Source organism: Folsomia candida, unplaced genomic scaffold, assembly GCF_002217175.1.
Source record: "Folsomia candida strain VU population unplaced genomic scaffold, ASM221717v1 Fcan01_Sc007, whole genome shotgun sequence".
In the NCBI taxonomy this organism is placed as follows: Eukaryota; Metazoa; Arthropoda; class Collembola; order Entomobryomorpha; family Isotomidae; genus Folsomia; species Folsomia candida.
In genome coordinates this window covers 6656553-6671391 of record NW_019091199.1, presented here as the reverse complement: position 1 = coordinate 6671391, position 14839 = coordinate 6656553, and the positions used below count along the sequence as shown (strand labels likewise).

At 36.7% G+C, this 14839-nt stretch overlaps 1 protein-coding gene across 2 annotated transcripts in view; it reads right to left on the bottom strand.

The window, feature by feature from the left end:
* LOC110851629 overlaps window positions 1-14839 on the bottom strand; it is a 33264-nt gene that overhangs the window by 12674 nt on the left and 5751 nt on the right. For both annotated transcript variants that reach the window (XM_035853869.1, XM_022099482.2), the window contains exon 2: window positions 8512-10909. In XM_035853869.1, coding sequence (XP_035709762.1) covers window positions 8512-10862 — 2351 coding nt within the window. In that variant the 5' untranslated portion in view covers window positions 10863-10909. The remainder of the gene's footprint in view (window positions 1-8511; window positions 10910-14839) is intronic.

Below are 14839 nucleotides of genomic sequence, written 5' to 3'. Positions count from 1 at the left end.
TAATATCAAGCTTAATCAGTGTCAGAGGTCAAAATGTTGTAAATAATAAATCAATACAATCACATTCACTTAATAATATTATGTGAATTTTAAAGTTAATTATTATTAAATTACAATTTTGTAAATAAGCCGTAAACGAAATTTGGCCAAGTTGAAAGTCACAATACTGTTTTTCAGAAATATCTACTTTAAAATTTGTAATGAAGATGCATATCTTGAGTATGGTGGTTTATCATTATCAACAAATTATTTGAATTTCTGATCAATTCATATTTGAAAAAGAAGCAAAATTCCCCATAATTTACATGTCACAAAAACCTGCTTACAATTCAATCCTACCTAAATTTAATCAATTCTAGAAACTAAACCCCACACACCACATGAATTCTTCCCATTTATCACTCGACTCGTGTCCCCTTGTCACATTTGCAAACCAGATTTAAATTAATTTGTTAAAAAGTAGTAGTTTACACGCGGAAAGGAAATTACGCATTTCAAATTAAAAGCAATACAACACAACTTGAACTAATTTTGATTATCATTTAAATTTAATTGAATCCATTCCAACTTTGCATTTTAATCGCAATTCAATCTAGTCACGGAATTGGAGTAGAAATTGGGTGAAAACTACCTAAAATAATGATCTTTCGACTCGTTTATGAAATCGTCGCCACCAAATTTCGATCTCTCCTCGATCCAACGACACAAATAGTCGGGGAGACATCAATTCCATTCAATCACACCAAATAAATAGCTGACTAACAAATAAGGAGGCATTATTTATTATTGGCCTTCAATCCTTCTCCTCTGCTCCCCTGGTGCCATTAAAACAGTGCCTTTTTCACTTGCTGGGATGGGATAGTGAAAGCAAAATCATTCATTTCTAACAATGCTCGATTCCAATTGATTGGAACTTTTTTTTGTTAATTGAGCATGTAAAATGTATATAATGAGTTCAATAGTAAATGAAAGTTGGCGAGATTCCGACGAATTCTCAGCCGTGATTTCTTTTGACATTATGCAGTTCTCCTCTTTGTCAAAAGGAGACGACGTATACAATAATTATTTAAGGTTTATTACGCTCCCCGGTGAATAGGTTGATTTGGTTATCATCTTTAAGTTGAGATTAAGTTGGAGGAGGATTTTCCAATAGATAAATTTAGTGATGAAATGTAATATATTTAGTTAGTTTTTAGGTGATATTAACCATTTAACAAAATTTGTTTAAATTTTTAAATTTTAAATTTTAACAAATGTTTCAAACAAAATTTTTCCACAGGATATTTAATAATAATAAAACTCGAAAAATATAATTGATCTTTATTAATCTACATATATCTGGAATTATCGATAAATATGACATTAAATATGTTTCAAATTATTCCCATCTTTTTCTACAGAATAATAGCAATCAAAATCAAAAAATATAATTGACCTCTATCTGGAATTTTTGCCAATTATTCCATCAAACGAAAGTATTGTTTACAAATAAGGTATCAAAGTAATTAACGTTTTCCACTTTTAATCTGCCCCTTATTCCGTTTTCACGCTAATAATTGTACATAAAATGATTACCAACTAATACGGCCATTCCTAATTATCACATCGCCATTATCTATCCCACCACCACAATACATGATAACAATGCAGGAGATATCAACACGCGTGTAATTACCTTGTCAATAAATAATTGACATATTTCTCCCCTACTACATATTTTTACCTGTACTTACGCACATCCAAATAAAAAATAAGCTTCCATTCAATTTCCCATTTTTTGTAGGCAAGTCGTAAATTGTGCTTCGTCACAGACTAATTACAGACTTGTCACTAGATATTTACCATTTTGCGACGAGTAATGAACTCAGGGGCAAAATTGCACTGTAACCAAATGGCTAATTTAATTTCGCAATATCCTGCAATTTATGTGTAGCATTCTCACACATATTTTTTCATAATTTCATATACTTTTTTGAAAAAACTTACCTTTAACTGTGACTCAATTCCTTCCCATGAGCGGTGTAAAAAGTGATATTTTTAAATATATGATTTAATCACGACTATTTTATTCTATTCCTGACCCGACCTGAACTAAGCACGCGACGCACTTTTATATTATTATGTTCGTAGCTAACTTTCGATTTCCTCAGATAATTTTGACAGTTCAACCCACTCAGAATAATGCACAGACTGTTAAAAAAATCGTGACATTTCTATCAGCCCGTAATAATAGGGATGCTGCCACAAATGGACACTTTGTACGTCCTTCCGGTCACAGTAGAACTTCCACCAAAATGAGAGGCCAGAGGCGAAACAGTTTTACTTTCGAAAGTCGGAAAACAATCCTGAATAAAAAATCTGGCTTGATTCATGCATGGAAAAATTGTCAGATTTCCTCCCATGATCCAAATTTCCATGAATTTTCCGAGAAACTTTTCCATGCAGAACTTCTCAAAATTTAATCTGTTCCACGACTCAAAATATGTATGCGACCACACACACACCAGAACAGATTTTTGCTACTTTTTACACAGTGAATAACCTTCGGTTCACTCACAATTTCGTAATATGTAACCTTTTAACAAACAGACACAGCGTCGGTACACGTCTGGTGGCACCCAACTCGTAGCGATAATTGCGGAACTTTTTGCACAGAACGGCCCCAAAGATCCGGCTCTGGCAAAATCCCAACTCTTTCTGCCCAAAGTTTGACTCCAGTCAGTCAGTCATCAAATCACTGACTTGCGAAATACAAATGCTGTTCTGTTCTTTCTTTCTTCAATGCAGGGTTAACTATTACATGTTGCCAACCAAATAACCAAACCACAAAGTACAGTAAAACTACTCCACAGTACAAACAGAATTTTTGTCATTGACAAACTTTGAGAAGATCACGTCCGGTTGGGTATGATTATTTCCTCTCGCATTAATTTCAGAGTACACAAACTGTGTAAAATACTTACTTAATAACACAACTTTTACGTGTAAATATATTTAGTAGATCACCTTCTTTTTCACAGAAATGGTAAATTTTTGAAAAGTGGTTCCCTAAATAAAATCCTGTTCGATTTTTAGTCTTCTAAATAAGCATAGAACATTTAAACCAACACATTAACTCGTATGTGCCCAATTTGGGGTAAATTTGCACATTAAAAGAATTAACTGTACGTATGCTAGTTAAGCTAACAATATGTACCCCAACCTGTGGGTAGGAGTAGCAGATTGTGTATAATAATAATAAAAATAGGCAAATTTTGTTCTTATCGCATCTCCAAAATTGCGAAACCCACACAAACTCCATGCCACGCCACGCCACGACTGACTCCCATACAGCAACTAAATCGTTATAAAAATTGTATTACCAACAAACTAACAAGTCAATTGTAAACTAATGAAACCCTGGAATGGTAATACTCTAACTTGATTTGTGCATGTACGCATAGAAATATGGGGACTTCCTTCACTTGTCATTCGCTCTGTTACACGAGTTAAGTTGCATAAAAATAAATAGTTAGTGGCACAGGAACACCAAACCAAACTCCATTGTATTCTTCATTACTTCATTATTACGGCTTGGTTATAGATAATTTGAATTGAATGCACTTTTTCATCAAGGTAGTTATAAGAAGCCGAGTCGTATTATTTGTACTTTGCCTCTGTGACTAAACTTTTCTCTATTTATGGACATTTTATAATCTCTTTGCTTTTTATCCTCCCAATTCAAGGTGAGGGAGGAAGGAGGAGGGCAGGTGTGTCGGCTTTAAGTTGAGTTAAGTATCTGCAGTAATGTGTGTATGTGCAAATATGTACCTGTTAAATAATATCTGCCTGTCGCACTAACTTGCACAATAATGTTACTTTGCTATTTTATGTCTTAAGTGCATTTGTCTTTGTCCCTGTCAGCGAACTTGAACGATTAAATAAGGAGTTGTTAGTTAGACACAGAAGTCTTAATCCATTGTGACACAGTGCCAAATGCATGTCACATTGTTCAGCTTGGGCTAGTATCTATTCGTAATCTGAGTGACGTGACTTTTTGTCCCACTCGCGACTGAAACACGACTGTTTGAAATAACGACAAAACTATAATATTTTAGAGAATGTGTGGAAACAAAGTAGTAATAATGGGATGAATGAGACGAAAAAAGTCAAGGGTTGACAGTGGCCGCGGACAGAGGGACAATGTCCCCACGGTTGTTCGATGTCCCCATCATCTGCCCATGTTATATAAACCCCTCCCTCCCCTATCCTACAATGGTAATGTCCCCTGATGTCCCCACGGCTTCCGCGGCCACTGAGATTTGATGATATGCCGGCTTATTTAGTGCAATTACTTTAAAACTATGTACAAAATAGGCATACATAGATGTGTACATACATGCACTGCGAAGCAATAACAATACAACCAGCACTGGTAATAATGATGATGACGATGATAATGACCGCATTCGGGAAACCAATTCAATCTAATTTCAGTAACAACGAGGCTACAATGTAATGTTGGCTTGGATCGCAATTGGGAAGGGACTAGGTTTACGTATACGTATACAAAATCGTTAGTGACCTTCCATTTCAATCCATTCCATAAAATGCAACATTCATTACATAACAATACAAATTCTCCCAGTTTCCGTATCCATCCACCCACTCACTTACTCTTTTGCCACGGTGAGTTAAAAACTTGAAGTTTGAACAAATGTAGGTGTACTAAAAATTAATGGGGGACAGATATTGCACGGTAGCAATTTAACAAACGAACAATTTAACGAACGGTCAGCCATGTGCAGTCAGCCGCAACATTTCGGTGGTATTATTTCGAGTTAGGTAGTTAGTTACATAACAAACCCCCGGGTTTTATTTAACGTAACTGTTTAATGTATGCATGAATTGCGCGTTAGATTATAATTTTTCTGAGTATTTGGAACCTTTCAATTTCATTTTTTCTACACATGTTTTCCCCATGTCAAGGCAAACTAATCAAATTATGTATACATAAATAGGCACGGATATTCGTCGTCATCGGGATTTTCATGAGGATGAAAATGCCTCAGGTACACAGATGCATCTATCATCGCATTCTAAATTTAGACAAATACAGGATATTCACATTACGAAACAAAGAGGTATTGAATTGGTTCCGTGTTCTCTGTCATCAAAATCCGTCCACCTTTTTTTCACCATTTTATTTATTGTCTAAAACTACAATTTCTTAGACCCACCACCACTTTGTTAATGACATTCACTTCATCCCATTTCCCTTAACAATTTCGATTTCAACGTAATGAAAAAAAAACTCATTACATGAAACAAACGACGACCAAAGGACGAGACAACAAAACGGTTCACCTGCAGACCAGACCACCAGCACCATTTTGGGAAAGAATTGGATACAATTTACACAGAAAAGAGGTTTAATGACATGCCGTGAATGTGATTACGTAAATAAATAAGCGAGTATGCACATGACCTTCTACTAATTGCCCATTTATTTAAAACGGCTTATCTTACCCGCCCTGATCGGGATCTTGAATCGATAATAGGTAATCATGCCGTCATTTATCATAATTTTAGAGCCCACAATTATTGTCAACTATGGATGGAGAATGCATACATAAAATAAAATAAGGGTATGACCCTGCCAAGCTAAACTAGACTAATAAGAATCAACCTTTGTTAAAATATTGTCCCCCACGTGATACGCAAATCCTTTATTTTACTTTACAAATTGGCGAGGGTTATCGCGAAGCAAATAGCAAAACAGTGCTCCTTTAATAGATAACAGATAGTTAGGGAGGATTAATGGATGAATGGTAAAAATATGGCAAATTCGTGCTGTGACAAGCCGACCTATGTGTAACCGCCTCCTGACTAATTGGTAGTCCATAACCCACATCGTGTCAAATATTTGATGTCATAATTAAACATGCCAATAACACAGCACTTCCTGCACATTTATTCATTCCTATAATAAAAGCGAAGCCTTGTGCTATGCATTTTGGGTGGAGATGTTGCATAGCTCGTTGAATTTATATGTACTACTGCATTTTTTCTTGATTTTTTGTGTGTGTCACAGTAAATAAGTTATAGTTTCGTTGGCTGGATGGATGGATGGGAGTAATAAGAGGCGTTTCTTCAAAATTGAGACAATTTCACGAACCGTTTGCTTCTATAATTGAACTTGTGCGAGTTAAATATTTCCACGTGTTTTAAAACTAGTTTCATTTCATTCATTATGGAGAGGGCGAGTGGGTTGTGTTTTTTGGCTATCTTGTTTATTTATTAAGACCAGGAATTCTCTCGTACTGAATTCCGCACATATAAATGTCAATTAAAGAAACTGTTGGTTCATCCCTTCATTAATAAGAGGGCAGAGATTACAGAGAAGATTTGAAACAACTGCTGGTGATCCAAATTCTCATCTCTTTTTTAAATTCGAACCAGTTCCATTTCAAAGTCCGATTTAGGATTTTATACCATCACCACCGAGATTTTACTGGATCTGTCCAAAATTTGGTCTCTCATTTTGCTGAATTGGACGTCAACCTGATTTTACTATAATTTATTTTCGATACAAATGTCCATACCACTTTTCGGCGAGGAAATATAGCAAAAATTCAGTATGCAATTTACCCAGCAGGATTCCACCTCCTGGCAAAACTGCCTTTTTCACATTCATTAAAAACAACCATAACTCATCCTCTCAGCATTTAATCATATCATAAATTCTTGTCACCGCTAGCTGAATTAGGAGATAAACAGTCCACCGTGATGATGTGAATTCTTTGCATTTGTGCATTATCGCATATGTAATCTCATTGCGGGCAAAAAAATTGGGATGACTGACACACACCAGCATCAGCCTCAGCCCGGTCTCATATTATCCGTCAAGAGGGGAAGGAAGACTGTGAGAAAATGCAATGAATTCTTGTCGAAAAGATTGTCATCTCCGCCAGGTGGCCGCGGAAGCCGTGGGGACATCTGGGGACATTAACATTGTTGGATAGGGGAGAAAGAGGTTTGAATAACATGGGAGATGATGCGGACATCGAATAACCGTGGGGACATTGTCACACTTCCGCGGCCACTGAATTATCCGCCCAAGTTTTGTTAAAGAAATGGACACAGTGTGTGATTCTTGTGAGCTATCTCACATCATCGGTGTCGGTTTGGTTGATCATCTCTGAACGCAAATGAGCTTCATCTCTCTCCCAGAACATTTTACATTATTGTGTATCTTGAAGACCACAACAATGCCATGCCACACCGCAGAAGTCGTATTAAACCCTTCTCATCAATATAGTTAGATAGTCATAAATGTAAATTTCCTTATGTACGTAGTACACACTCAGCTTTAACAATCCACTTACTTTTCCACTTACAGCACATCACATGCTTTCATCCCACCCTACAGACCCATAGACCTACTAAAACGAAAATCTTTTACCAATTGTCCAATGACACATTTCAAATGGACCTTAATGACCACTCAGTCAGTCACTTTTACTACGGTTAAATAAGTGTCGTGAAATCGGGATATGAAACCATGTGCCCTTTTGATTCACTGATTGTGACATGATTTTGCGCAAAAATCAGATCTTCAGTTCAGAGAACAAGTCAGAGTTAGTTAGCTAAACAAGTTGGATGGATAACAATTGGCAATTGGAAATTATTATTTTTTTTCGTCATGCCATAACCGTCTGTCGTAGCGTTTAAAGTTTATGACTCCATTTTTTAACTATCTGACATCTTAATTCGGTATCTCTCTCTCTCTTCTTTTGATTTGAATGTAAGGAAGAATACGAATAATAAATAGTTAGATTTGCTACGTATTTCTCCCCCATAAAATAAAATAGAGTTATATTTCAGCTTTATTAGTCCCTTTTGAATTTTATCTTTATGGTGCAACTTCAACTTCATAAATTTTTCGAATGGCGAAACAAACCTGAGCGCAGAATATTTATTGCAGAAGACTTTTACAATTGACAATTTGTACTTCTTGTGAATATCTCCCGTATTCATCTTATCTCGTCATATGGCTCGTTTAGGAGTGATAAGATTACTATTTTTTGGCCTGGCGTCCTTTCAATTTGTGACTTGAGGAACATTATTATTTGAAATTTAGACTGTGGTTCTTCCATAAAATGGTTTTCGTCGTTTGTGGTAAACATGCAGCTTGTTCTATGAGAATGATTGACCTGATAACCCCGTCTCATTTCTGAAATCTCCATAATAATAGGTGCACGATGTAGGTATACGTACATCGCAATAACAATTTTAATCATTACCACCGACCGCATTTCATGCTAACTAAATCAGAGCTGCATACATGCACAGATTGGAATTTGCATATGCATTATTTATTTATGATATGAATTACGGTTGCATTCTTATTATCGAGTTGGTTGATTATTTTGAGTATAAGATTACAGGATGAGATGAGATTGAGTTCGTGAAATGAATCTAATTTTACGCGTAGGTAAAAGTTGTCGGAAAATGTGACATGTTTCTCACCTGGGTAAAGCACTCCGTCCCATCAAGTCCTGACCTTTATTCCGATGCCGGTTCCCAGACAAGAATGACTTTGGCAACGATCTGGAACGATTCCTATTCAAGTGTGGAGTTGGAATTGTCTCATTTTCCAAGGGTGAGTAAATCCCACCACGACCACATCCGTTGTTCCCACATTTCGACCTCCCAAAACTAAAGCTGAAGGAATGCATCAAACTATTTAAGCGCTTTTCCGACCGAACTATCAAGTTACTACTTGAACCATTAGTAAAATTGCGTTTCGGCGGCGGAGGTGGAGGCGGTCGTGCACTTTTGGTGTCATTGTTCCTGCCCTGAAGAACAACGGGATTCGTAGTAGAAACACTTTTCATTTCATTAAAAGTCATCGGAGGAGGAGGAACAGGTGTAGATTTGCATCTTGGCGACACGACCAAAAGATGAGAAGATGTTGTTGTTGTCGAACATCGTTTCGGAATCGGTGGTGGAACAGGAGCACATTCATCATTGTCGTCATAAACACTGTGTCCATGTCCATTACAACTTGTGCTCGTGGCATAATTGGAATTATTCCAAACAGAAGACTTACTTCCGCTTTCGGTGAGTTTCGACGAATTGGAGGAATTAATGCCGGAGGAGGTGGACGTGGAAGGATAATCTGCCCATACTTTCTGGTGGTCGTGGTCGTTGTTATTACAACTCTGCTGCTGCAGATGCAAATTTTGGTGGTTGTGCGACGACTCTTTAGAATTTAAATGTGCAGCACCTGCTGTCCCTACATTCTTCTTAGTGGATTGTTGTTGTTCCTTTAACGTGGTGGTGATGGTGGTGTCAGCCTCGTCAGATGACGATCTCGCCGAGAGTGTAACTATTTGGGCTCGACACGCTGCGGATGAAGAGATCTTCATTGGGGTCGCCGTACTCATCTTCATTGCACTTATATTCATCGCAATAATTCCACCTCCTTCCGTATCCGATGGCGATGGCTTGCTTTTATTACGAGGAGGAGATGCGACGACTACGTGTCTATTATTATTGTAATTAATATCCGTATGCAAATTAGAAACGGTTGGAGTTGTGCATGGAATTAGATTCTGTTGGGGATGATGATTTTGATCTCTTAATAGATTCCTGTTACTAATTTGGACATGATTGTCGTGTCGAGTTGGTGTCCCACTTATGATGAGAGGACTTTTACTCTTGTTGGAGTGAGGAGTTTTGTTAGTAATGCTTTCGTCTGGTGGTATTGTTGAAGATGAAGAAGAGTGACTTCGTCCCCCTTTAGGAACAAGGCTATTCGTGTTATTACTCCGATTGATAAAGTCTTCCGAGGCGCGTCGCCCGATGCGGTCTAGAATGATGTAGTTGGTGTCATTGTCCTCTACTCCGAGGACGTTTTCGAGTATGTCGGGGGTCGAGTAGGCGTTATTATTATTTCGGGTGGGGAGTCCTACTTCGGGGGATTGCTGCTGAGAATTATTGACTGCCAGTTGGTTACACGGGTTGCCGAAGTACTCGAGAAAATCGGGACTATGATTTTCCCTTCGTGACACAGGAGAAGGTTTTGGAGACGACTTTGATTTATCCTTTTGCGAAAAAAGTCGACTTCTTGGCGCAAAGGCGTTGGAGAGTTTGGACCGGTCGTGAAAACTGGCGTGGATTGCTTTCAACGGAGTGATTAGGTTTGAGAGACCACTGCTCAAACTGGTGTCAGAGTTGTGATCACTGGAGGACAAATTAGCACCACTACCACCTCCTCTGCTAGTAGGACTACTACTACTGGAAGAGGACACTGACGAGGTATTGACACCTTGACCGGAATTTGCGGAATGTGAAGGACTTTTCGGCCCGGCTTTGTTATTATTATGCATGGGACTCACAAGATGCTCAATATTCGTTTTTAACGGATCACTTCGAATGAATGCTTTGGTCAGTTTGGAACAACTCTTGGAAGAGAAGCTCGTATAAAGTTTGGGATTTTGTCTCACAGCACATTTCTCTCCTGGAGATGTTGGAGATTGAGACGAGTTGAGGATGGAGGTGTTCCTTCGTGCAAAAGAGGTCGAAGATTTCGAGGGAGATATGACATTCCTAAAGCTGAGGAGATGACTCGAGGATGAGGAACTTGTCCCTTTGTTATTATGACTTCGGGCCGGATTACTGGTGCGTTCGGCGAGTTGCAAAAGTCGAGAATTTGGTGATTTATGATCTTCGGAGAGCCCTTTGGAGAAGAGGAGGGAATTATTGGGCCCTTTCGTGTTGGCAGGGAGGACGGTGCCCTTGTGATGGTGATGATTCGTAGGCATTGGGGTGGTCATCATTCTGCTCGGGGAAGATATCATTGTTTCGGCTGGCATCTTGATTGGAAATTTGGATAGCCCAAATTTTAAGGGTCGTGGTTCATCTGAAATAAAAATAGAAATTGTTACATAATTGTATACATAAATTGTGGCAATAATTAGTCGAAACCTGATGACAATGTGATGTTAAAAGTGTAACCAGTCAGTTTAGCTACCTGCTTTTACATACAAATTAACGACATGTTTTCATGTCTTGCCGTTCAGCCATATCCATTACACAAAGAAGATGGATATGTATTTACCATTGTTTGTGCGAAATGACCGTAATTTTTATTTTTCCAACACATGCCAAGCAAGCAGCCCGTTCTAAATAATTTGTAGTTCTTTTAAATGCAAATTAGTTCACGCTGCTGCTGTTAAACAAAATTATATTTTTTCTGTTTACATTTCAACTTAGAACTTGTACCATCATTTTCTCGAAATGAAATATAATGACAACTTTAAATGAATTATAGTGGTCAGGCATGTTTGAGCCAGCCTCTCTTCGTAATAATAAATACTTAACTGAACTAAACATAACGAATGCATGTTCTTAATTGTGTTTTTGCACATTATGCACTTCACGAGAATTGATTTAGTGCTGCTGTCATAATTCAGTGAGTGTTTCTTTGCATGGAAAAAAATTCGTAGATACATACATAAATGCAGTCCATACTTTAACTTGATGCAATTATGTGATGCTAACTAAATAACAGATGAGGTCACTACTTGCATTTTATTATAAATTTTCCAAATATTTCATATCCTGCACGACCATTAAAGGCAAGGTCACATTTCTAATCTTGCATTTTATTCCTCTGACTGACCAGTAGTAGGAGTTTGATATCTTTGCGTGAAGTCGTGATTCAGAAATCTTATTATCGAGACCTGTCAACAGCTTCTGATTTATGGCAGTTTCCGGTTTTTTATTTTGTGTGTGCGCGTGCATTTACGTATGTATTATTGGATTAGATTCAGAATAATTTAGCTAAATCTGACATCATGACATGAATTTTTTTAAGTAATTCCGCACATAAGTAACCCAAGGTATTAATGATCACGTCAATCAAAAAAGGTATTCGGCAGCCTGTTATTAACTCGTGATATGACGAATGCATATACATATGTGACGAGAAGACGTAATTGATTGGGGATGTTTGCATCATTTTTACCGGAAACAACACTTTTAAAAACCATTTACCATTTACCATATCGTTTACATATTTATTCTGGTTTCGTGAACAAACAACGAGAATTTGATGCCTCTTAAATATTAATTTGACCCCAGACACAAGCAAACTAAACCAAACCACACCACACACAACACAACACTTTTCTTGACCAAACTACTTACTCACCTGACCAGAGGGAAGTATACAAATTAAGGTTTTTTTTAAGGGTGTGTATTTTACTTTACCCACGACGAAGATATCAAGTTAACAAAAAATCATCCCTTCATCTTTATTAAATCGACAGCAATAAATTTTACAAGTATTGCCATTTTTTATTAGCGAGTGAGTAACGGAAATGGGATAGCTTGACCAGATCAACTTGACCAAATCATGTTCATGTAGCCCTTCTTTCTTGGTAATTATTTCAAGTTTTGCATTACTTTTGGGGGGACAGATTCTCATAAAATTTTTCTCCCAGTAAAAAAGAAGGGTGGTGTATGTACATAGATTGAAATATCGCATTATTATTTATTTACTTTAACATGTTACCATTTATTTCCCACCAACCAAGCTATTTATTTGCTTACTTATTAGGTGTGCACGCAGGTTTTGTTTCGCAACTAATAATTCCCATCAATTTTTGAAACCATAATTCATTCCGTCCGCTTATTGAGCTTCCTTATTAAACATAAAGTTTGCATTAATTATGACAAGGACCAAAAACCCCACGCTTCCGGTTTCTCATTCCCAATCATTGCATATTTAGTACCAGCGGATAAATTTATGCACGCACTTCACACAATATTTAGCAAATTATTAGCAAAAAAAATTGCTAATGATGACTTTATTCAGTAAGAAAGTTAAATGTTAGATATTTAGTTAAACTGGTCCAAGCCCTACATTTGTTTCGTCTTCCGGTAGATTTATTCCATTTTTTGACCTTGTTGACCCGACCTGTGGCAATTGGTCGAATATGTCGATCGTTTCATGTTGAGTAAGTGACTTTTTTTGCACATTCCCTGCTGTGACTATAAAATAAAATATGGGCACATGCAGTGCATTTCAACTAAATAAATATGTTCCCAAGTTATAAACCACCGTAACAAATTGCGTGTATTTTCCTACATATTCCAGCTTCCGTTGTTTAAAAAGGCATGAACTGCATATGTGCCGAGAAGAACGTATACGTACGCTTTTAAATTATAGCTTGCAAAAATAGTCAAATTAATATCTTTAATTTGCTCAAAAGAAAAAAAAACTCGCATTGTTATTGTTTGACTTTACGACTTTTTAACGGTCAATAATTCCCTACAGGTTATAATTTGGTGAGGCATTCATTATTACTTAATGATGTCAGATAACCCACAATCTTTATCGTAAAAATTGCGTAATCTTTACCAGAATTCCTTCCACCCATTTACGCAAATACTTCATAATTCCGCAAATTCCTCAACGTTCTTTTTTTCAATTTTAAAACCAGAACTACACAAACGTATCGGACACGGTGCGGCCCATTTTCAATCATGGGACGGAAATCGAATATATCTATTTAACAACTTTTCTCGAGCGACACACAAATAAAAATTTGAATCAACCACAACTTTCTTCTTCATTTCCATTTCACGCCACATTTGGCAATTACTTATATTATTGTGACTGTTTCAATTTAGCATTGTCTAAATTCGGTCGTTCACTGCGAGGAGTGGACAATGGCGAAGAATCGTGTCGAAGAAGACGATGCACATTAAGTAAAAATCTTTGTTGTTGGCTTGTTCGAATTGGAATGTGATGTATTTAATCATACTTACAATTAATGGGATGAATTGGCTACGGGGAGTTATTTAAAGTTAATAATATTTACTGCAACGAGTTCATGCTTCGCAGATGACGCACTTGTTTAGACTTTCTTCCTTGTTAGTAAAGAGACATTAATAACCAACGACTGTATTTATTGTACTTTTTTAAAGAATATTCTGTGTCCTGCATTGTGTATCGATTACATAACGAGAAACTAGATACTAAATATATTCTGTAAATAATAGGCATGAAAGCTCTAAAAAAATTAATACTTATTTCCCAAAGAAAACGACACACTTTTTTATCTAATATTTAATGGAATGTCATTTATTTTTTAAAAAATTATTGGGCAACTTTTTATAGCATCGTAAATCATAAGGGAAGAGACGGCGACTTACACTGGTCGTTTCAAATTAATGAGATTTTGCAAATAATAACTTTTATAATGGGGATCAAATTGAAAAGTTCGCAGGCAGGCCACTTATTAATTTATTTTGTGTGTAAAGTTCGCACAACACGATTTAGAACAAGATATTTTACGGAACTATTATTTAGCCTGTGATGAATTTGATTATATTAAATGCGTCAAATCGTTACAATTTTTTTATAGAAACACATAACATATCGAATTTAAGACTTTCGTGTAAATCTGATTTCTTACATAAATTGTGGAAAATATTGAATTTAAGACACTTTCATGTTGATTTACATGTAAATCTACAGCTCGGGGACATACACAGTTTAATTATAGCAATTGACGATTTGTGTCATGAATCATTTAGCACTGAAAATGGGGATGAACAATTTGAGCTACAGGGCTTAGAAAGAAAAATATACGAGTAAATAATTTCGCATGATAAATTGCAGGTGTCAAGGATAATTTTTTGCAGTTATTACAATTACAATTACGCTTGGGTTTTCTATCTCTCTCTCCAATCCAACTCCCATTAAATGTAAATAAAAGAAAATAAGGATGAAAATTTACGCTATCAACTTAACAGCAGCAGCTAAACACTGCTAATTTAG